This window comes from Sinohyriopsis cumingii, chromosome 16, assembly GCF_028554795.1.
Source record: "Sinohyriopsis cumingii isolate HCF-2022 chromosome 16, ASM2855479v2, whole genome shotgun sequence".
NCBI lineage: Eukaryota > Metazoa > Mollusca > Bivalvia > Unionida > Unionidae > Sinohyriopsis > Sinohyriopsis cumingii.
The window spans coordinates 19350391-19375056 of NC_142976.1; the positions used below are offsets into that span (position 1 = coordinate 19350391).

The 24666-nt window shown below is 34.9% G+C and overlaps 1 protein-coding gene across 2 annotated transcripts in view; it reads right to left on the reverse strand.

The window, feature by feature from the left end:
- LOC149780026 (caspase-6-like) overlaps nucleotides 1-24666 on the reverse strand; it is a 41322-nt gene that overhangs the window by 12763 nt on the left and 3893 nt on the right. Inside the window, exons 2-4 of one of the 2 annotated variants that reach the window (XM_089936780.1) lie at nucleotides 19809-19947; nucleotides 18495-18522; nucleotides 10726-10982 (exon numbers count right to left, since the gene is read on the reverse strand). In XM_089936780.1, the coding sequence (XP_089792906.1) occupies nucleotides 10726-10982; nucleotides 18495-18522; nucleotides 19809-19827 (304 nt within the window). In that variant the 5' untranslated portion in view covers nucleotides 19828-19947. The remainder of the gene's footprint in view (nucleotides 1-10725; nucleotides 10983-18494; nucleotides 18523-19808; nucleotides 19948-24666) is intronic. The other variant, XM_089936781.1, reaches the window with a different exon arrangement.

Genomic DNA, 24666 nt, shown 5'->3' on the forward strand with positions numbered 1-24666 from the left:
TCTCATAACCTTATTACTATGTCAACTTTAGCTAATTTAATATATTCTGATGAAAATTATTTCCTACAAATAATGCAATAAATAGCTGAAGGAACCCTGGACAAAGATGGAGGTGTGCTGAAAGTGATGCTGAGTCCCTTGGAAACCACTTGTCAGGTCCACTGATCATCATGGCAAATCTTGTCCCATTAGGCTGAATGGGAGCCTTCCTCCTTCTGGGATCTGTGCTAAGGGCAGCGTAGAGATGATGTCATTTTTTAAAATATCTAGGCTGTCTTGGAGAGAAATGTTTGCAAAAACAATTATTCTCCTTTTATCTCTTGTCCACTTTTGTTCATGAGAACTGTGGTTTTCGATGGGTATAACTTTGGTAGGACTGCTTCCCAGAGACCTGTGTCCTAGGGATGTCCCTGCGATCTTTTGTTAATTTCCTTTAATGTCCCTATGCTGATGCTGAGATTGTGAGGGAGGGAATTGGTCTCCTTGGTGGCTCGTTTGCAGAGTTAGTCCACCTGGCCATCAAATAGGAGATTAGAAGATAAAAGTTGGTAGTGTAGCTTGGCCTTATGAGGATTCTTAAGGAAGGTACAGGTAGAGACCACTGTATCTCATTAGCTGTAGATTTAAAACTGCTGTTATGGCACTGGTATATTCAGCATCACTGTTTAATACATGAGTTGAAATGGACTGCCACACATGTCCTGTGGGATTTGGAGTAGGAGAAGACAAGCTTTGTTCCACCTGTTGGAAGACTGTCATAGATACTAGGTCCAATATAAAGTCAACAGCAGTGCCACTGTGTATCAAATCAGAGTGTTGTTAAAGATAGAGTATGGCTTTGTCAGTAATTTGAAAGTAGATTCTTCCTTTTTAGTCAAAATATCAACTGATGCTGGGGTTTTCATCCAGGTAGTTGATGAAGTGAGAGGATGAAATAACTGTCCACAACTCTGTTTTTGGCTTGCTTTATGAGGACACCAGATGATTGTCCCTGACTCTCTGTTTGGCTTGCTTTATGAGGACACCAGATGATTGTCCCTGACTCCCTCTTTTTGGCTTGCTTTATGAGGACACCAGATGACTGTCCCTGACTCCCTGTTTTTGGCTTGCTTTATGAGGACAAAAGATGATTGTCCCTTACTCTCTGTTTGGCTTGCTTTATGAGGACACCAGATGATTGTCCCCGACTCTCTATTTGGCTTGCTTTATGAGGACACCAGATGATTGTCCCTGACTCCCTGTTTGGATTGCTTTATGAGGACACCAGATGATTGTCCCTGACTCTCTGTCTGGATTGCTCTGTTTGGCATGTTTCAAGAGGTTTGAAGCCAAGATTCAATAATAGTTTGAATGATTTGTAAGTTACATGTTTATCCATGGAAAACCCAAGATACCAATGACAGGCCTTGGACAAAGAATGTTCAGGAATTAAAATAATACAGGCAAGAAATGTAAATTTCTGGCAGAACATGCAGCTGAGCTAGATGTTACAAAATATAATTCTAGGCATATAAAGTGAATATCAAATAAGTCCATGTGTTCATTGATGCATGCAGACAATGCAATGAATACCATAACCTGCAGACCTTGGTTCATTTCTCAGTAGCTGACAAATTAACACTATATCTAACATGTATGATAATATTCTTTCTCTGCATATAGTTTCACTTCATATCACAACACATTCTCCTGTAAGATCCAGGGACAGCACTTTCCACTCTGTCTGGTGTGTATTTGTAACTTTTTCTATCAGCAGTGATTTCCTAGGGGCAACCGTCACCGCCAAAATTATATTACTCAAATGATGTAGTATGAAATCAAATAATGATAATAATAATAATAATAATAATAATAATAATAATGACCTTATTTAAAGAGGGTAACTCAATTAGCTAAGAACTAATCTACCTTGAGGCCCTCATACAAAGGAATTTATTTATTTTAGCTGCATCTCTGAAGCCACTGGATATATTGGGTTTGGAAGAAGGAAACAGAGTGAGCATTTCTAATCTCAACTGGAATACAATTCCAGAGCAGAGTTCCAGAGTATTGGAAACTTTGTTTAAATAACTCCTTATTTGGTTTGGGAATTTTATACTGTTTGGTAGACATGGATCGCAGGTGGGGAGTATTACCAGGTAGCCTATACTAGAATAGTGATTGTAAATATTCAGGAGCACTATTATGTGATATTCTGTACATTAATTTGGCTTTTCTAAAATAGATATGGTCTTTAATAGGTAATAATTTTAACCTACCAGCTAAATTTTCCTTGCTTTCTTTCTGGAGTGATATTAGCCCAAATGCTCTTTTTGAAGATGTGCCAGCTTTGCTATGTTTTTATCATTTGAATTACTCCATACTTTATTACAATAGTCTAAATAGGATTGTATGTAACTGTTATAAAATAGTTTTCTGTGCCTTTCAGGGAGAAAATGTCTTATCCTACTGAGAAGCCATAAACTTGAATTGACTTTTTTATTGATATCTTTGATATGTTCAGCCCATGATAGGTTATTATCTACCAGAACACCAAGTAGTCTATCATGACAGACCATTTGCAAATTTGTATCATTCCATGTCAGACATAGTTCATCACTATCAAGATTTGTCCTTCTTTGCTGTGTTGAGATAAGTAATATTTTAGTTTTGCCAGTATTTACCACCATGCCATTGCATGTGCACCAGTTTTTCAGTTTATTTAGGGCATTCTGTAAAGAAATTTCGAGTTCATGCTTTGTTTTTGGATATCTGACAATGTTGTGTCATCTGCATAGAGATCTGCAAATGATATTGAGTCTCTTAGTACAAGTGGTAGGTCATTAATAAATAAAATAAATAGTAATGGACCTAGAATTGAGCCTTGTGGTACTCCATATCTAATGGTTCCAGGTTCAGACAGAACATTATTTGTGTAAACATGATTTAACCTAGCCAATGAATAAATCCATATTCCAAATGATGTGGTGTCACATGAAATGATTTAAAGAAGAAAACAGAATGATGAAATCTATTTCCAGATGATGTGGTATTAAATAAAATGATGTAGTGTGAAATGAAATGATTTAACCCAACAAATGGAATAATGAATTTAGATTCCAAATGATGTTGTGTAATATGAATGATGTAGCATGAAATGAAATGATTGAACCCAAAAAATAAAATAATGAATTCAGATTCCAAATAACATGGTATTAAATGAAATGACGAGAGTATGAAATGAAATGATTTAAAGAACAAAACCAAAAAATGATGATATCTGCTTTCAAATGACATGGTATTAAATAAAATGATGTAGTCTAAAATGAAATGATTTAACTCAACAAATTAAATCATGAATTTAAATTCCAAATGATCTGGTATTAAATAAAATGATTTAAGCAAACAAAACGGAATGATGAATTCTGATTCCAAATGATGTTTTATTAACTGAATTTACATAGCCTAAAATCAATTGATTTAAACCAATAAATCAAATGATGAATGCAGATTCTGAATGAGATGATATTAAATAAAATGATTTTAAGAAGAAAATGGAATGACAAAATCTGTTTCCAGATAATGTGGTATTAAATAAAATGATGTAGTCTAAATTGAAATGATTTAATCCAATGAATGAAATGATGAATTTAGATTCCAAATGATTTGGTATTGAATAAAATGGTCTGAAAAACCAAATGGAATATTGCATTCAGATTCCAAACAACGTATTAAGTGAAATGTGTGGAAAGTAATCGGTCTGACTGGGAACAGCACTACATTGTAAGGTCAAATTGCAAATCATTTAGCATAAATCCAATATACACAGGGAATCTGAATGCATTATTCCATTCAGTTCTTCAGACCATTTTATTCAATATCAAATCATTTGGAATCTAAATTCATCATTTATTTTGTTGGATTAAATCATTTCATTTGGCAGTGACGGCTGCCCATAATTTCTGTTAGCGGAATTCCAAGCGACTGTGCAGTTAGATGCGAGTTAATTACTGGCACACCATACCAGTGTGTCTGCTCTGCATGAATGCCTATATTCACAACAAGGTTCCATCCTTTATTGTGGGTGTGTGTGTTTTTTGTTGAGACTGTATGGAGGTTTTAGTGCCAGTTATGAATGTCATAGGGGAACTAGGGTTATTCTCAACAGGAGATGAAAAAAATGTTTTAATTTTTATGATAGTATTCTTTTTCCATATACACAACCACATGTCCATTCTGGATGTGCAAGTTATTGATTATCTCAAATGACCAGAATATTTAGACTTGAAATGTAGATATGTCAAATTACAGTAAGTGACAAAAACACCTGCAACTGTACAGCTGAAATTTAGCCAACTAGTTGGGGAACACATAAAAGTGTTCACTTGAATTGTGTGATGATTCTGTAGAGTTATCATCTTCTTGCCACATAAAATGTCTAGGCAAATCCAGTGAAGACCACGTGGGGTGCTCACCCGGAGATTGTGGATCTGGCATAAAGTGAATCTGGTGGCCGCTTGTGAGTCAATTAGATCCAGAGTTGTCATGGTGGAGTCAAGTCTTGTAGATAAACTCTAGAATGTTGACTGTGCAAGCCAGCTGATGGCCTCAACCTTGTTTTTGATAGAGATATGATGGCCAAGGCATGGCTTTCATAGATTATTCTTATCTCATGAGCAGGATGTGTCTCTGTTCTAGTTATATATCAGAGTATGTTGTGCATACTACCCACTTCAACCACACTGAGAGGGTTTGAAGGGTTATGTCCTCTTTTTTCAGGTTTAACTGTGAGAAAGAGGCATCTTTGAGCTTCACAAACTGGCTTAGACCACTTCAGATAAAGTTCGAGCAAATAAATGTGCCAGGTTCTGTTTGAAAGCCTCTTGGGCTGTGTCAATACAGGACTCTGAGAAGCCATACAATGATATATTGAATGCCCACTGACAGCAAACAATTTCTGGTGACCAAACTGGTTTGCATCATAAAGACCATGAAGCCATCTGATCAAAACTGAAGGTCAGCTCAGTCAACAAAGAGGACATGTTGTTCAATGATTCTGCAAACCAAAGCAAGCACCATCATGAAACAGGTTTTATGTGAAAGGTACTTCAGTGAGGTCCCGGCTAAAGGCTCAAAATTACTTTGAACTCAGAACCCAGGAAATATTCCACTTAGGAAAACAATGTTAGTGATTGAGGCCTTATGATGTCAAAGTTGGACAACAGTCAGAGATGTCTTCATTAAGACCAAGATTCTCCCTACCATAATAATAGGACATGCCCATTAATACTAACTGGAGCCAACCTTTTCTCTTTGAACAGACAAAGAAAAAAGTCAGCTAGTTGTGGGGATATAGGCACTTAATGGGACAATGTTCTGACTTTATGCCAGTCCCTGAAAATGTACCACTTCCCTCTGCAACGAATTAAAGTGGAAGGATTACTAACTTATGTAATTCATCCAAATATTAAAGGTTTAAATTGGTTTTGCTGTAAGGCTCTCTGGACAAGAACTGAGCATGAAGGAGAAGATGGTCCAGGTTAGGATGGAACACATGGGGTTGAAGGTATTTGAAAAGATTCACCTTGGTCAGTTTTACAAGTCTATGCTCTTAAAATAAGCGTGGGGGTGAGGGTATTTGAAAAGAGTCAGCCTGGTCAGTTTTACAAGTCTATGCTCTTAAAATAAGTGTGGGGTTGAGGTATTTGAAAAGATTCAGTCTGGTCAGTTTTACAAGTCTATGCTCTTAAAATAAGCATGGGATTGAGGGTATTTGAGAAGATTCAGCCTGGTCAGTTTTATGAGTCTATGCTCTTAAAATAAGTGTGGGGGTGAGGGTATTTGAGAAGATTCAGCCTGGTCAGTTTTACGAGTCTATGCCCTTAAAATAAGCGTGGGGGTGAGGGTATTTGAGAAGATTCAGCCTGGTCAGTTTTACGAGTCTATGCCCTTAAAATAAGCGTGGGGGTGAGGGTATTTGAGAACATTCAGCCTGGTCAGTTTTACAAGTCTATGCTCTTAAAATAAGCGTGGGATTGAGGGTATTTGAGAAGATTCAGCCTGGTCAGTTTTACACGTCTATGCTCTTAAAATAAGCGTGGGGGTGAGGGTATTTGAAAAGATTCAGCCTGGTCAGTTTTGCAAGTCTATGCTCTTAAAATAAACATGGGGGTGAGGGTATTTGAAAAGATTCAGCCTGGTCAGTTTTACAGGTTTATGCTCTTAAAATAAGCGTGGGATTGAGGGTATTTGAAAAGATTCAGCCTGGTCAGTTTTACGAGTCTATGCTCTTAAAATAAGCGTGGGATTGAGGGTATTTGAGAAGATTCAGCCTGGTCAGTTTTATGAGTCTATGCTCTTAAAATAAGTGTGGGGTTGAGGGTATTTGAGAAGATTCTGCCTGGTCAGTTTTACAAGTCTAATATGCTCTTAAAATAAGCAACTGAAAAAAGTGAAAAGCAACAAGCATTGTAGAATTCAACAAATTATTTATTTCCCTAGAATACAAAGTGAAAATGAGATTTTTTTTACGATATTGTGAATTAACTATAAAAAAAAAATCAAAGAATTACAAGCACAAGTCCTACTAATTTAAAGCCCTGAATAAACTGACAGCAATGATGTGTCTATGGTAGCTTGTAGAGTGTTGAAGTGACAACTGTCTTTTGTTGAATCACAGCAATATAGTTCCAGGTTTGAAGTCACTATAAATTCCAATGAATGTCTCTATCCAAGGATTTTATCAGAGCACTTTTGTATTTCCAGAGAAAATAATTACTTGAATTCAATAATTTGAAGAAACAAAATTCAGGCCAACTGGGCACAACATGTAATACAACTTCAAAGTGATAGATCTTAAAGCACAACTGAAAACAATCCTTTCAGTTACAAGATTACATAGTTTTCAACTTGACCTTAGGGCACAATTAGCATTTTCTAAAAGAAACTATTACCTAACAATCCTAATGTTTACAAAATAAAATCCATAACCCACATTATACAAAATACACTAGGAAAGTTCCAAAACTAGACCCAAATAAACATATTTACTTCTATTAATAATAATTCTGATTTTAAACCCATACACATAGAAAGTAATTTAGCTATGCATTAGTTGCTTACACAGAATAAATTAAAAAAAGTCAATTTGAGTCAAGCAGAAATTAACTTAATTTCGGACAAGGTCAAGTCCAACAAACAATGTTACATTATAATAGCATGTAATGAAATATAAAAAAATTATAAAAAAAAACAGACAAACAATGTAAATTAAATATACATAACACAGGATATTCCTGGATAGATTTACATGTATCACTGAATCAAGAAGACTGTTGATCCAGAATTTGTCTCAGCAGAGAGGGACAATTAGAATCATTTTGCACCTCTGGCCCCTCAGTTGCTACATAATCTTAAGATAGAGTAGATAAAGGGCCACATATCCCCCAACTGAGAGAAAAAATGTTAATGAACCAAACCATGGGACCCGGTACTGGGGAAGTGAAAGTGGGCAGTTTGTGATTCCACCTTCTTGTAAAAAGATCACTCATCAAATGCTCCCATAGCTGGCAAATCTGATGAAGACCAATGAATGGAGGGAGAATCTGTCACCTCCTTGACAGAGAATCAACCAAGGCTGAGTCTGATGGGAATATGTCTGATCTGGAAGCCAATGTTGCCTTGTGCACACCAATGAAGGGATGCCCAGACCACGATGTAGTGTTGGGGTGATTTGGTACTTCCCTATTTGAGGAGGTATGTCGCCACCACTGAGTTGTCTGACCAGATGAGCTGTATCTTGTGCTGAATATGGTCGCTCCAAAATGTTTTAATGATAACTCTCATCTACAAGAGATTGACTTGAAGGCCTCTGTCCTCTGGACCCACTGGTTGCAAATAGTGTTGACAGGTGTGTTCATTTGGACACATGATCCCATCCTGGTGTGGCTGTTCATGAGGTATTTCTGTTGAGAGACAACCTTGATTGCATCACTGGTCCAAGAATGATACTATATGACTCGTCACATTGATCCTGTAATCAAATGGCATGGAAGAGGGATGCCCTTGAGAAAGCAAGCTCATCACCAAAGGTCACATTGAGAGACAACCCAGCAGGATAAGATCCATTGTTCCAGAGAACAATCTGAGCAACTGCAGAAACTCCATGCTTGTGATTAATTTTGTGTTGGAAATGGATTCAGCGAGGGCAATGATTTGAACCACCAGAAGGTGAGTAAGACATACCAGGGTTGAGGTGAGTGAGAAAATCCACAGTCAGATGCATGAGCTTATGAGATGGACAAAGACAGGACTTCACAACTGATCAGAAATCCTGGATGATGGCAAAGGGAAATGAGATCATTCTTTCCTTTTATTAGAACAGAATAGATGGAGTAGTTTCATGAAGGCCCAAGGACTTATTTTTAAACTGGGAGATAGCATGAGACTGATAACAATTTCTTTGTAAACCACAGGAATTTCCATAAGGACAAATGGAATGGAACATGAAATTGTGCATCAGTTAGATCAAGAAAGATGGCAAATTCATTTAGACAGATGGAGAGGTGGATTGATCTTGCACGCTCCATCCTGAATGCCATTGGTCAACCTAAGCAGAAAGGGCTTGGAGGAAAAGACCAGAAAATGTGGATTCTGAACAACCTCCACCAGTTGTTGCATGAAGAACGTCCATATCTCTTGCAAAAAAAATGTCACTTACCAAGTCTGACTGTAGAGAATGAAAGTGGAGGGGGATGGAAAAAGTGGAGGGGGATGGCAAATAAGAACCAAAGCCCCTCTGAAACCATATGGATAGATGACTTGCTTGGGAGAATGAGACTGATCCAATGCAAACAAGACTCAAGTGCCTAACAGAGTCATAAGTCAATGGCAAGAGGGCAGAGGCATGGGGTAGTTGAGGAATTTTGTTTCCTATCCCCTTGATACATCTCCAATACTAATCAGCAGATTGTCGTCATGCATAGGAGTGGGAATGCAGCAAACAATCCCATATCTCCTTGTCTTCAGTAATCATATCACTGAGGGTGAATGAGATGATGCATAGGGTGATGGTTGTAGCAGAGAAATGGAGGGGCAGTTCTTGGACTGCCTGCCTTCACAATCCCTCCATTAAGCCACTGAACAACCATGGTGATCCAAAGGGAGGTTCAAAAGGGTCAGGGTGAGATGTGCATTACTGGCCTTGTATGCAAGTTGGAAAGAAAATCACCACAGACACCAAGATAATGATACTATATTGTGAACAAGTTTTGAAGTGGTGTGCAAAATGTCTTTATCCATCACAGAAGCAGATAAAGTCAGTCTGACTGAAGCAAATTTCTTGTCTAATGTTGGGAGATCTGTGAAGAAGGCATCAAAATGGGTCTTATACCAATGAGATTGCAAATAATGCTGGAAGCGGACTCTCAGAGAAAGAAGGCTTTGGAACTGTCTGGATCACTGATCTTGGCAGATAGACTTGGATTTTTGGAACTGTCTGGATCACTGATCTTGGCAGATAGACTTGGATTTTTGGAACTGTCTGAATCACTGATCTTGGCAGATAGACTTGAATTTTTTGAACTGTCTGGATCACTGATCTTGGCAGATAGACTTGGATTTTTTTTCCCCAACTGTGGAAAAATGTCCCAACTGCGAGGAAATATGGAAGGACACACTGGTGAAAACTGTTAACATAATTATGGTCAAAAGTTAAAAAATAATGTATACCACCTGTAGAATAAACCTAAATAGGTTCGAAAATAACAAAATCCTCAAAACTGCTCCAGTGGCCTAAGTGGTTTGAGTATCCCCTGCCAAGTCATACCAAAGACTAATAAAAATGGTACAAACAGTTACCTCGCTAGATGCTCGCATGGGTTAGTGATAGGACTGGTCGGCCTGGTGTCAGAGTAATGTGACTGGGTAGGACATGATGCTACATGTCTGTGGCATGATGCCCCTGTGATAGACATCACTATAAACTGCCATACTGCAAACAAAATAGCAATATGACTGGAAAATTGTTAAAGCTGCACTAAAAATCCAAAACACACACACACACCTCAGTGAGATATTGGAATAAAAATATCACAAATATCAACTTGGCTTCTGGAGGCAAAGTGAACATTATTGTCAGTTCAAAAGCAATGGGTAGGTAATGGGCAAGAGTTATTGCCCTTTGTTTATATATAATAGAAATACAAATTTCATCTTTGGGAGGGCTTGATTCAGGATGTAGTTGGGCTTATATTCCAACATTAATGTGATAGGGAATGTGTTCGAAGGAGAAATGAACCTGCACTGATGAGTTTTGGCACCCACTGCCTTGCCCACATATACCAACCTCTATAACACTGCTCCTAGTGGTAAGAGCATCCGCCTCGGTTGTGGGAGGTCGTGGATTCGATCCCTGGCCAAGTCATACCAAAGACTTAAAAAATGGTACTAACAGCCAGCCACCTCGCTTGGCGCTCAGTATTAAGAGGTTAGTGTTTGGACTGGTCAGCCAAGTGTCAGGATAATGTGACTGAGTGGGACATCGTGCTACATGTCTGCAGCATGATGCCCCAGTGCTAGACATCACTATAAACTGCCACATTGCAGACATCATAGCAAAATGACTGATAAATTGTTAAAGCTACGTTAAAAATCCAAATCAGATCACATCACACATTTTATCACAGAATTTATAAGAACAAGGTTACATACACATAAATTTGTTGACTGACATATATACATGTATACCTTTATCAACTATGTCTGCTAAGTCATTAACATGCTTATTTTGATAAGATGTAAAATCCATTTTCACTGATCCAAGTAGATCTTGAAAACACTTTTTCAAATTTTTAATTTCATTTTCCTCTGGAATGCGCTCATGGTATTTTCTGGAAGCATCTCTGCTTATATTAAACTGAAACAGGAGCACCTTGCACCTATTGTTATTCCATTTGTATTCTCCACTTTCATAATCTGTAAGGGTTATTTCTGGTCTTGCAGAACTGAAAGACAAAAAGAGTTTTCTATGTGGTATTTTCCTGATTAACTGCTGTACACATCTACTGGGGCAGGGGTGGGGGGAATGCACCAAGGACTGCATATCTTTAAATTTGTTCTTTTTTTTAAAAACATTTTCACTACAGCAGTTTTTTTTTTTTAATTTCACCTCTGAATGGAACTTTAAAATGTCAACTTAATTTTTTAATCCTCTTTTTTTGTCAGATTTTAGTCTTTACCAAGTGTTCATCCTTCAGTACTAGCTAGCCATTTTCTTGCCCCATTTCTGTATATTTAGTTATCAATTTATTGAAATTTGTATTGGCATCCTGATTATTCTAACATGTATTTGCAGACTGTCATCTTTTAAGCTTTGATATCTTTTTTAAAGCATAGATTTCATTAGCAAATACAATTAGCACAATCAGTCATATCCTTATCTCCAATTAATTAAGCACTGATATTTCTATAATTGATTACTTTAGACGACATGGATGTACTTACTGATTTAATCAGTACATATATACAGGCTATGTTTGATACTGTGTAAACTTTTACTATGTTTTGTAAGTAAATGATTCAAAAATCAAGAGGCATATTTAATATAAAATACTATTTCTGTACATCAGAGATATGCATGTCTGGTTTGGTTGGGATAAGCTTGCTTTAAGGTATTTTGCCAAGTGAATCTAATTAGATTTTTGTCTTCTTAGGCAATGAAAGTAAAGCATTGTAAGGATGCAAATTTCTGTCGATCTATGAAAAGCACATTACTTTTGGCCAGAGAACAATTAATTAAATTTATGGGGACAGGTGCTTATTAAATTGCTATACTGCAATGATTTCTAATGTCTGTGTCAGGAGAGGAAGTGATTCTTAATTAAGCTTTCATTTACTTGGTCGTTAGATGACTAGAAAGGGGACGTTTAACTTTGATTTCATATCGGAACTGTCAGAATTGAAAGTAGAGGTCAGGCTGACCCCAATTTTGGCGCCTAGTTATAAAAGGCGGTAAAAATATTTAACCCTAATTGGTTACACTAAATAACGGGCGTGTTTCCCACACAAAATTCCTTGGGCTTTAAATATTGCCTGCATCAAAAAATCTTGTCAGTCTGCATTTTTTCTGCAAGAGGAAAAAAATAAGGGACTCTGAGACTGAATTTGTAAGAAATTCTCTTGTAAAACATTTATCAAAGGGGCTGGATGTCTGGTAAGTCAACAGACACAATTCTGGCAGTGTAAGCAAACAAAGCTTGAAGCACAAGGCATTTGCGTCAATTTCATGTAACTTTTTTATACCAATAATATGACCTGCATGAATTTATCTGCTTATATTTGCATGAATTTATTGGTTTAAATTTGTAGATCAATTTTCTTGATATGAGTATAACTGTGTTTGAGTTCATCTGAATTTGCACAATAATCTTCTTTATATAAATTTGATGAAGTGGTTGAAGTTGTCGTCTTCTTTGTATAGTATTCTAAGATTTCATGCATTACTTTAGTTGCTGTGAGTTACGAGAATCCGTTTGTATTCACCATGTAATGAATTTCATTCATTCATTTGTGTAACTGAGACGAGAATGGAACTGTTATGTGCTGTTAATGTGAGTCATGATCGAATAGCCATTAGGAAGTACAATAATCTTGTTTATGGTCTGCCATGTTTAGGTGACCAGATAGCCTTGGTATCTGTCTGAATTCTGATAGAATGATATCTGACCATAACGAAAGGAGAGTAATGATCGATTACCAGCTGAATAATTGACAGAAAAGTTAGGTTGCTTCTGTTTATCTTAAAAGGGGAAATAGCTCCACTGACGTATACAGTGACATATCCACTGACGTATCCACGTACCTACTGGTACAAGTATCTACATGCTTTCGTATCCACCCACCCACACAAAGTTTGAGGACCAGAAAGAGGTGAGACAGTAGGGAGGTTGGAAGAGAAAAACAAAAGTGTAGAAGGGCCGAGAGGAACTACTACCGTGACATTGGAGTGAACCGGAATGCACAGGTTATCAAGTTGTACAATTAGGCAATGACTTCGATTGTTCACTCGATTCTATGATGAACAAATTCTATAATTTGAACAGATCAGCTACTTATATAAATATATTTGCGTTTGAAATTCAGTGAAAGATTTATTTCAAAAAGAGGTGTATCTTCCTAATGTAATGTGTTATCACAATTGTTTATGTAATTGATTAAATTGTTGTTTTCATATACAGGGGTCGTATTATTTTGCTCTATATACCTGCTCAGATCTCTATTTATTCCACCCATAAGTTCCATACTTTATATTAATATTTACTCGATCCAGGTATTAACAATAACAATACTACATAGTTTATCACCAAACCCATGTACCAGTCGTAACATTGCTGTTTTCAAGGTAACTGGTCATTTAATGATCTTCAAACCCTGTTGTAGTAATAATAATACATTGATACCTCAACCCATATAGTAATTTCCCTATTTCCAAATGACAGTGTAAAACTGATTTTTTTTGTAATCAAACCTGATGTAGTAACAGTACTACATAGCTATCCCCCAAACCCATGTAGTAATATTATGCTGTTTCCAGGTGACAGTGAAAACATTATTTGCAATCAACAAAATCTGCTGGAGTAACAATACTATATTGCTATATCCCAAACCCATGTAGTAATATTACTCTATTTCCAGGTGACAGTGTAAAACTGCTTTTGTGATCACCAAAACATGATGTAGTAAAAATACTACATTGCTAATTACCAAACCCATGTAAAAAAAAAAAAATTATTCCCAGGGAACAGTACTACAATGATTTTGTGAGCTTTTAACCAAGCTAGCTGCTGTAATAAGAATATTACATTGGTAAACACCAAAATCATGTACACTGTAGTAGTATTTCCCGAATCCATGTGAAAGTGTACCACTCATTTTGTGACCTCCCAAATCCTGATATGAATAGCAACACTACATTGGTAATCACAGAACCCATGTAGTACATGTAATATTACCCTGTTTCCAAGGTAACAGTGTATCACTGAGCATGTGTCCTCCAAATCTGATATAGTAATACTACTACACGGCCTCAAATCCAAGCATGACCCTATAAATTTCCAGGCGAGAGCCGAATGCTGATTTTGTCTTCTAAGAAATCTGATGTAGTAATTTTGCTACAAGGATGAAGTTTAATGATATGCATTAATGTTGTTTTTGTTAATATAGTAACATGATGACACTGAAACCCATCCTGTAGTGATATTTCTTGCTGATGATGCTTTACTACTTTGTTGATATAGTAACATGATGACACTGAAACCCATCTTGTAGTGATATTTCTTGCTGATGTTGCTTTACTACTTTATTGATATAGTAACATGATGACACTGAAACCTATCTTGTAGTGATATTTCTTGCTGATGATGCTTTACTACTTTGTTAATATCAAACAGTTTAGGCAATATTACCCTATTTCCAAGGTAATAGTTCAGTGCCATTGTTTTGATCTTGAAAACCATTAGTTAGTACTACATGTATTACTACAAGTCCAAAATTTACTGCTATCCCATAATATTAATTGTTAATGTAGCTTTTCTGCATTCTTAATCTCAAAATCCTTTTGTATAATAATGCTCTGTTTCCAAGGAGAAATACAAGAAAATTAGAATTTGGTTTTTCACCTTATATGACACCAAAACAATGAACCCCATCACATCCCTTATCCCCCACAAACAAATCATGCCACAACAAATTATTCATGACATAGTTCTATCCATTAGAGATAAGCCTGACAACACAATTTCAGTTGACTCATTATCACCATACAGTTTTGACACAGGATATACACAGCAACCTTTAACAGCATTTGAATTTGTTTCTATGGAGCTGGTACATACAAATGGGCCAAAAAGGCATACAGGTAAAACCCGTTATAACGTAATTCATTATAATGCGATTCCACTTAAAACACGATGGCAGCATGGCTCCAATTTTTTTTATTTTAACGTGACATCTCTTTTTAGTTTCCAAAATACATGCTCTCAGAAAAGCTGATTATTCTTATCCCTAGCAGATTTTTAATCCCAGTACACTGCGTTTAATGTTGCCTTAACTTCACTGTGCACAGTTTCCGCCATATTGGCATGTATACAATTCAAAACTGAAGTATATTTAATGTCTGATGAAACCCAGTGAACAAAACAAACGATATATGATGAAGAGGTTAGTTAAAACATGACACTGAAATTTTAATGCACGTTTTCTATGTAGAAGTTTTTCGAAAAATTTATTAATGCGATCCCGCTTATATTGTGATGTTATTCTTTGGACCCCGAGCATCATGTTATAATGGGTTTTACCTGTATGTGTTACCTATTTAATGTACTAAGCACTTCAAGTATTGGGCTAAACCACTTAAATTAGATGCACAAATCAGTTTTGTGAATTTCTTTTAAAAGATTTTTTTTTAAAAACATTATAAATATTATAATGATTAGTATATAAAATATTCTAAGCACTTCATGTATTGGGCTAAACCAGCACAATTAGATACACGAATGATTCTCTGGATTTTTTCAGGAAAAATTTTTCAATATTTTTTTAAACATTTTATATATGTATATATATATTACAATGATTAGTATATCTAATGTACTAAGCACTTCATATACTGAGACAAACCAGCTTAATTAGATGCACAAATCAATTTTGGGAATTTTTTTTTTACCCCAGTGGACAGGAGGATGGAAGTGCTAGTGTCAGCAATGAAAAACAGGGACAGTCACCTGGATGGAAACACATATTTTTATTTCTTGGCCTTGTGATGAAGATCCCAAAGCCTTGTGATGAAAAGTGCCCCAAACTCACAATAACTCATTCATACTCTGACATCACTGATGCTTGAGTGCTTGGATTCAAAATTGCCTTCACTAACCGCTGATATCAATAATTCTCTCTCATCCAGGAAATTCTCATCATTTTTCAAAACTCCCATTGTAAAACCTCTGTTAAAAAAGTTGACACTTGACCCTAATGATTTAAAGAACCACCACCCTGTTTCTAACCTCTCATTCATTTAAAAAATCTCAGAAAAAGTTATTCTATCCCAGCATGTATCTCATTTGAATTACCATAATCAATTATGATATTATCATTATACCTGACTGACTCTGACAATACTTGAGATCAATGTATTCTTGTCATTTTGAGGAATTTTAGACCAAGCCATTACAAATTTTGCAAAAAGTTATTTTGAAAATATTCTTGCCAGGTCAGTGTTTTATATGTTCTATCCCAACTTGTATCTCATTTGAATGCAAACAGTCTTTTTAGCAATGTACAATCTGCATATTGCTCTCACCATAGTACTGAAACTTCACCTCTGAGAGTAGTTAATGACCTTCCCTCTGCTCTGCATAGATGAAAGATTACGGCAAGTCTTCATCCTCCTTGACTTGTCTGCAGTGCAATAGACTATGATATATTACTTCACCATCTCCAGCATGTATTTGGCATTCACAATACAGCCTTACTATGGTTAATTAGTCAGCAGGACACAAATTGTATCCATAAATGGAAAACATTCCAGCTCAGTTGATCTATGTTTTGGTATTCCACATGGCTCTCTTTCTCGGCCCCGTTCTCTTCATCCTACACACTCATCTGCTCTCAAGCGTCTTGAATCAACTTCTGGTGTCACACCATTTGTAAACTGATGACTGTCAAATATACAAATCTACCTGCCCAAATGAAGTTGAGGCTACTATCCAAGGCATAGAGAGGTGCATTTCTGATGTGAAGTCATGGATGACATGTAACAAGCTGCATATGAATGATGATAAAACTGAAGCCATGCTGATCACCATACAAAACCTTTCTCATTCACATCCTTTACCTCAAACAATAAGCATCAGCAATACCAACATTAAATTCACACAGTCAGTATGAAACCTAGGTGTCACTCTTGACAATACACCCTTATTTCACCAACATATAATGAAAATATGCAAGGCTGCATATCTGGAGATGAGATGCATCAGCTCTATTCAGTTTTCTTTCAGCTGATGCCACCGAAACACTTTTGATTTCCTTAGTACTTTCAAAAATGGACTATGTATAAATCTAAAAATCGTTGATGCCATGGTATGTTTTAAAATGTGTTCAATTTGGTTCAGCAGCATTTGAGAAGAAATAATCGAAAGGTTTTCTTTTCTTAATAACATATCTGAGATCAGACTGGCATTATTAAGAAAGAGTTAGAAGGTCTTCATTCCTGAATGCTTTCTGTTAAATTTGGTCAAATTTTGTTCTGGGCTTTTTTCTAAGGAGGTTGGGGGGGGTTCAAAGTTGTTTCAATTTTTAAAATTTTTTTTTTAAAGGTGGCCATATTTGATGGTAAACGAGCATCATTACATGAAAGACCTGCATGCAAGGATACTTTTGTAAAATTTCTTCAAATTCTCTTTGACAGTTTTTAAGATGTTTGATTCAAAAAAGAAAAATTCTGTAAGTAACAGTGTCTATATTCATGCAGATCAGCATTTTTTCCTACAAACCTGAAATGCATTTTTATGCCCGACTTTGTCAAATTTTGTTGAGTGGTTTTTGAGGAGATGTTTCAATTTTTTAAAACAATTTTAGTAACAGTGGTCATATTTTTATGGTGGTTGGCATTACTTGTAGAGATTTAAAATGGCTTTATTCCCAAGAGCTTTTATAAAATTTAGTCAAATTGTTTATTGGTTTTTACAAAACCATTGGAACAGTTCTATAGTTTTAGTAATGGTTGACATATTTATTGTTGGTTTGCCATCTTCTGCTGAAACATGAAAGACCTTGATGCTAAAATGCCCTCTGCCAAGTTTGGCTGAAATTCATCTGGTGGATGTTTTACAGATGAAAATACTAATTATTTACAGACAACCATGATGGACACCAAATACAGGACCATACAGTAAGCTCAGTTCACCTTGTGGCTATGTGAGCTAAAAAAAATCAAGCATAATCTATTGCAAGTTTCCTTTTTATCACCTTTCATCTACAGTGAAAGTGATTGTAAATTAACACAAGTGCATCAACTAATCTCCATCCTGCAGTATAAATTTAGCAAATCACCAAGGCCACATGACACTTATTTATTTGTGAAACCTCAAACAACTAAACAGCAAAATAAATAATTCAACTTCATTCCTCTAATGTGCATCCATTTGAAGATATTAATACATTTATGACTAATTTCTGTTCAAAGAATTACAACCAAATAATTTCATTTAAAGAAATCATTAAGTTTAATCTGTTGGAACTTGCAGTTTGATGACCATCTATTGAGTGATTTGTTTAAAGATTTTTATTTTCATAGTGACAAGGATGACAGGTATTTAAACAAGTTACAATGTGGCTTAAAAGTGGCAATGAACAATACAAAGTCTTGCTTCACAGCTAAAATATTATAATTTGTGTTACTTTGATGCATACATTAAACTTCAGTACAAGGTACCAAAGCATCAGGCTGTCATACTTACACCCGTTGTTCAACATTTGTTTCTTGAGCTGAAAGAATGAAAATAAGCCATTAAAATATTAAATGGTGACCAAAACTTGGAACTGTAATATTTAAAACTGTCATGACAAAATATTTCAAATCCAAATTTAGAGAATAGAAATTAAATACTTATGCAAAACTGAATATAAGGGCATGAACTAAAAATTAAAACACCCTAAGATAAAATTAAAGTGAAAGAGATCTACATAAAGTACATTTGCATACAATGACATACAAACTTAAAAAATTTTTTGTTGTAGATGAATGGAATAGGTCTTTGAGTATAACTGATCATTTAATAGGGGAATGGGGCTTGCAGTACCAGAACATTTATTTTATTTTACGCCAAGACAATTTATTTGTAAACTAATGTATAAATGTAATTTGATTTTTTTTCTTCACACAATTCAGAGGAATAATTTGAAAGTTGTGATTTTTTTCAAAGCAGTTTAAAGCCACCATTCCCAACTCCCAATTAAACGGCCCAGCCTCTGAATTGGTGGACATGTTGTCATTATGCAATCTGATGAATCTGACATTCAACTGTCTGACCCTCCATAAACAAGAACGTCTGGTAGCTATAGTTTCCGCATGGCATACCAATAAGTACACGTAGATCTCTTCCTGTTTCTTTGTTTTTTTCTGACATTACTGGTGGCGGAGACCAATGATACTTGGCACTATTTGTGCTGGAGTTTTCAGACACCAGTAATGTCATGGATGAAAAATGGTAGGACATCTACTTGTTGGTATACAAATACCCAGCTTGTATCCCTCCCCAGTTTACAGTGAAATGTACCCCAAGTAAAAATGTATGCAGACAGAAAAGTACCGAAGTCACAACTTACTCAAATCACAACATACCCATGTCAGAACGTATATATGAGTGCCGAAACCTGCCCAAATCAAAGCATACCCATTAGTCAAAACATTACCATACCAGATTTTAACTGATTTCTGCAATTTATTATAAAATAATTATATTTTGCAGTTCAACCACCAAATTAAAAAAAAATTATATCACAGGCACAAAGCAAACCACAATAATTTGGGCCAATTAGGCACTGACCCAATAATCTATACATCTGATCAGATTGAATAATCTGTTTCTTTTTTTCAAACACTAGTGACTTTAATGAGCAATATAAAAATGTTTAACTGCATTAAAATCCACAAGTTATGCAAACTTTGACCATAATCAGATTATCTGAACTTTAAAGATATGATCCCAGACCTGCAATCCACCCAAATCCAAATTAGCTTTTAACAACTTTTGATTCTGAGCAGTGATTACCTGATGTTGTCAGTATCATAACTTAAATTCACTACATTTGTTGCTGTGATCTTTGTGAGGATGCCAATTATCGTAGAAAAGCTGAATGGCCTACAGTTTTCTTGCATTATGTGCTCTTGCATCTGTTTGCACTGAAACCCTATAAAACATAATTATTAATCAGATTTATCGCTTACCAACAAGTGAACTGGAAATATATGGTAACAGGCTGATTCAGACCAGGCTTATTCAGCCCAGATTATGGGCCAATTTGGAGCATTTGAAATATTATTAAGTTTATTTTTATGAAATAAAGTATTACTGTTTATCTTGCATTGGCATGTTAATTGTTAAATATTTTTAAAGCAGCTCATTCACCTTCGTTCAAAATTTAAATATTTTATTTTATTGATAAAAAATAAAATTACTAACACTGACAAACAATTTTTAAATCAGGACTCATGCAGTTAATTTTCATCTACATTTATTGGTCTCGGTATGCTAATGTTTTTGGGATTTTTTCAACCATACATACTGATCTGAGCCTTTTCAAAAAATATATTTATGTAGAACATTTCTTCCTACTAAATAAACCCTATATACAAAACAATGAGCAATTTAAGTGATTCTCATTAGCTGAATTGTATAATGTATTACTTAAATGTATGCATATTATTATTGAAATATATGCATATTATTATTGAAATATATGCATATTATTATTGAAATATATGCATATTATTATTGAAATATATGCATATTATTACTGAAATATATGCATATTATTATTGAAATATATGCATATTATTATTGAAATATATGCATATTATTATTAAAAATGAATACTGCACAATAGCAAAGATTACAAAATAGCATATAGTTTTTAAAAAATATTTTATTTATATATTTCTCAGCACAGGACTTCCAAAGTGCCATCAGTCATCCCTGAATCTTCCTCATCTGTTACATTGGTACCTCTTGAATTTATCATTGGATGCCATCTTAACTTATATTAATACAACCATTTGTTTATTACTTTGTTTGATAATAGCATTCTTAATTAATTTAACTGCAAACACTAATAATGGGATCATTTAAACATGAATTGTCCAAAACCGTTTGACCAATGGACTATAATTAAAGCATTTTGATGTCATTTGCCAATTTACTGAAATTAATACCATTGTAGAACACAAAATATAATGCTGACTTGAAATAACTTTGTGATCATTGGCTACATGGAAGTATTATTATAAGTTTTAATATAAAAATATGTATATTCAGAAATCAATATTTAAATGGATTTAATGTGTGCTTTAAATAAAATATTTTCAATGTTTAAAAGGTTAAAATGAAAATAAGTTGGTTTACTGGTTCAAGATTTTACTCAAAAGACAACAAGTCAACAATAACAGTAGATACAAATTTAATAACAACGGAGTACAGATACAAATTTAATAACAGCGAAATACAGATACAAATTTAATAACAGCGAAGTACAGATACAAATTTAATAACAGCGGAGTACAGATACAAATTTAATAACAGCGAAGTATGGATACAAATTTAATAAAAGTTAAGTACGTATACAAACTTAATAACAGCGGAGTATGGATACAAATTTAATAACTGTAGAGTACGGATACAAATTAAATAACAGCGAAGTATGGATACAAATTTAATAACAGCAAAGTACAGATACAAATTCAATAAAAGCGAAGTATGGATACAAATTTAATAACAGTGGAGTACGGCGGTTACAAATTTAATAACAGCAGACTACGCAATACTATAAATTTACTCTTTATGAAACTTTATATAAGAAAGCATGATTTGCACAATAAGTCAATAAATACATTTGGTGAATTTACATTTATTTCTTAGTGTTGATACTGGCCTGATTGATGAAAAGTTAATTTGGTTATAAAATTTAAATGTGATAGCTTATTTCTATTTTGTTCTGAATTTGGCTGGAAATTTGCTAATAACTATCTGATATAAATTTAATAAAAGAAAATCAACATTTTACATTCTCTTCCTCTGTTTGTGAAAACAGGTATATGTGTTCTATTGTTTTTCTTTTAATGTTTCACATGATCTGAATCAGAGCTTGGAATCTGGGCCGAACTAGCCGTATTCTGAATCAGCCATGGTCTGAATCAGCCAGCATTTGACTCACATGCCAAATCCCACCTAAAACCAATTTAATTCATGGCACTTTCTCTGTTCTCCATACTTTCTGCATTTTTTTTATCACGAACAGTTCATTGTCACAGTAACCAAGTTGAGTGCACATGCTGTCGTCAGTATCATGACTTGTACATGAGCAACGCTGTGATCTTTGCAGGAAAGCTAATTATCATAACAAAGAGTCCATGCTCACAATCATCGTATTATTGGGGCTCCTTCATGGTAACCTGGTAGAGGATATGTAAATCTAATTCACAAGTAATATTTCCAAACTTCTATCTATCTATGTCTGTCTGTCTGTCTATCTATCTATCCAATTTGGGTTATTTTTTTTCAATATCTTACAGACAGATCTGATTTGCAAAATTAAGTTATTTAAAGGGCTCTCAATATCAAATTAAATTTCAAAGGTCATAATGTTACATTATTCATATTATCTTTTCTACAATGTTCAACAAAAGCAACTTCGGTACATTTCACCTTGGGTACATTTTGACCTGCTCCCCAACACACCCAATACTGATTTTAAAAACGAAATGCATAAAAGATATAAGAAGAGGTACAGAACTTACTACATTCATTGATTTTGTTAAGAGTCTATGCTCTTAAAATAAATAACAGAACAGAGTGAAAGACAACAAGCTTTGTAAAATTCAACAAATAATTTATTTCTCAAAAATACAAAGTGAAAATGAGAAAAAAGAGCTTAGGTATTGTGAATTAAATCCCCAAATAATCCAAGAATTACTGACACAAGTCCTAATAGTTTAAAGTCCTGAATAAAATTTAGTTCAAGTCCAGAATAAATCCAAAAACTGATGGCGATGATGTGTCTGTGGTAGCTTGTAAACTGTTGAAGTGCCAGCAGTCTTTTGCTGAATCACAGTGATATAATTCCAGTGAACGTCTCTACCCATGAATTTTATCAGAGCACTTTCATATATATCTCGAGAAAATAATTACTTGAATTCAATAGTTTGAAGAAATACATTTTCCAGCAAAATATGAAAAACAAACACAACATATAATACAACTTAAAAGTGCTAGGTCTTAAAGCACAACTGAGAGAAAAAAAATCTTCAATTACAAGACTATATACAACTGTAGTTCTCTACTTGACCTTAGGTCACAATTAGCATTTTCTAAAAAAAAACATTACCTAATGGAAAATAAACTTCTAGAATGATCCTGATGTTTACAAAATAAAAACCATAACCTGGATTATGTAAAATTTGCTTAGGGAACTCCAAAACCTAGACCTAGACCCAAATAAACATTAATAATAATACTGATTTTAATCCCATACACATAGAGAATAATGTAGCTATGTATTACTTGTTTACACAGGATAAAAGTAAACAAAATCAATTTCGGTCAAACAGAAATGAACTCAATTTTTGACAAGGTCAAGTCCAACATACAATGTTACATTACAATAGCATGTAATGAAATAAAAAATAATTATAAAAACCAACAAACAAACAATTAAATATACATAACAATTTATAATTTCTAACTCAGTTGTCCCCAAGTGATACCTAATATTGTCATCTTCTTTGTGTTTCAAACCTAACTGAAGTGTTCAATGTTTTCAAAATGCTGGAAGAATCCATTTTCATGGAAGGTGTGGAGGCATGACCTACACATTACACAGAATCATTTGGAACTGCATTGGCTGTATATATCAAGCAATTAGGAATCAGATCACAATTATTACTTCCGGTTCAAGTTCAGCACCATTGAATGTAGTGCCAGTCTATTTTTGGAGCGTTTTTTTCCTCTCTCCTTTTTGGTGGTGATATAAGAGTTAGATTTAAGCTTTCTTGATGTTGACTTATTTGTTGATTCTTTAGAATCTGAGCATTATGGTGTGGTTATCTGTATTTCAGCAACAGTAAACAGTGAATAATGAGGCACTGATGATGATCGGTAGTGAATTCTGTGACCCAATGTATGGTGCTTTGTTTATAGTCCAGTCTCTCCAAATATGCCAGATAGCCTATGACAAGAACTTCACCTTGAGTTCATCTTTGAATGTACTTCAAATAAGATATGATTTATTATCATTTGGACACAATCGGAAGTTTAGCATTGAGAAACAAATGGAGAGAATAATATTATAAAATTATTTGTCCCCCGATTCCAGAGAAATCTTACATTTCGTTTGCCAGAAATTTCTCCACAAAAAAGAAACCAAGTCTATTCAGAATACTTCTGCTAACAAGTTCGGTTATTGGAAAACAAAGGTAAATGTGCCTACATGACCATATCGACATGCACTGTAGTAAAAGTCATACAGGTGATGTATGTGCATTTATTCATCTTAACTTTGATATAGTAGTCGTCACCATGTTTGTGGCAATCAACAAATCACAAAGGGGCCCCAAGTGGCCGAGTGGTCTAAAGTGCTCTTCGTTATGGATCACTGCCATCTCACCTCTGTCTGCGGCGGTTCGAGTCTAAGATTCAGCCAATGTGGGTATGTGAGAAAGCTTGTCAGTAGCTTCTAGTGGGTCGGTGGTTCTTTCCGGGGTTTTTCCGGGTTCTTCCTCCACCATTAATACTGGCCGCCATGTATAGCCTATTGTGTGCTGAAAAATGGCGTTAAACCCCACAACAACAACAACAACAATCATCTTAAATTAAGTATAAATTGTTGTTTTAAAATATAATACTAACTTTGTTTAAT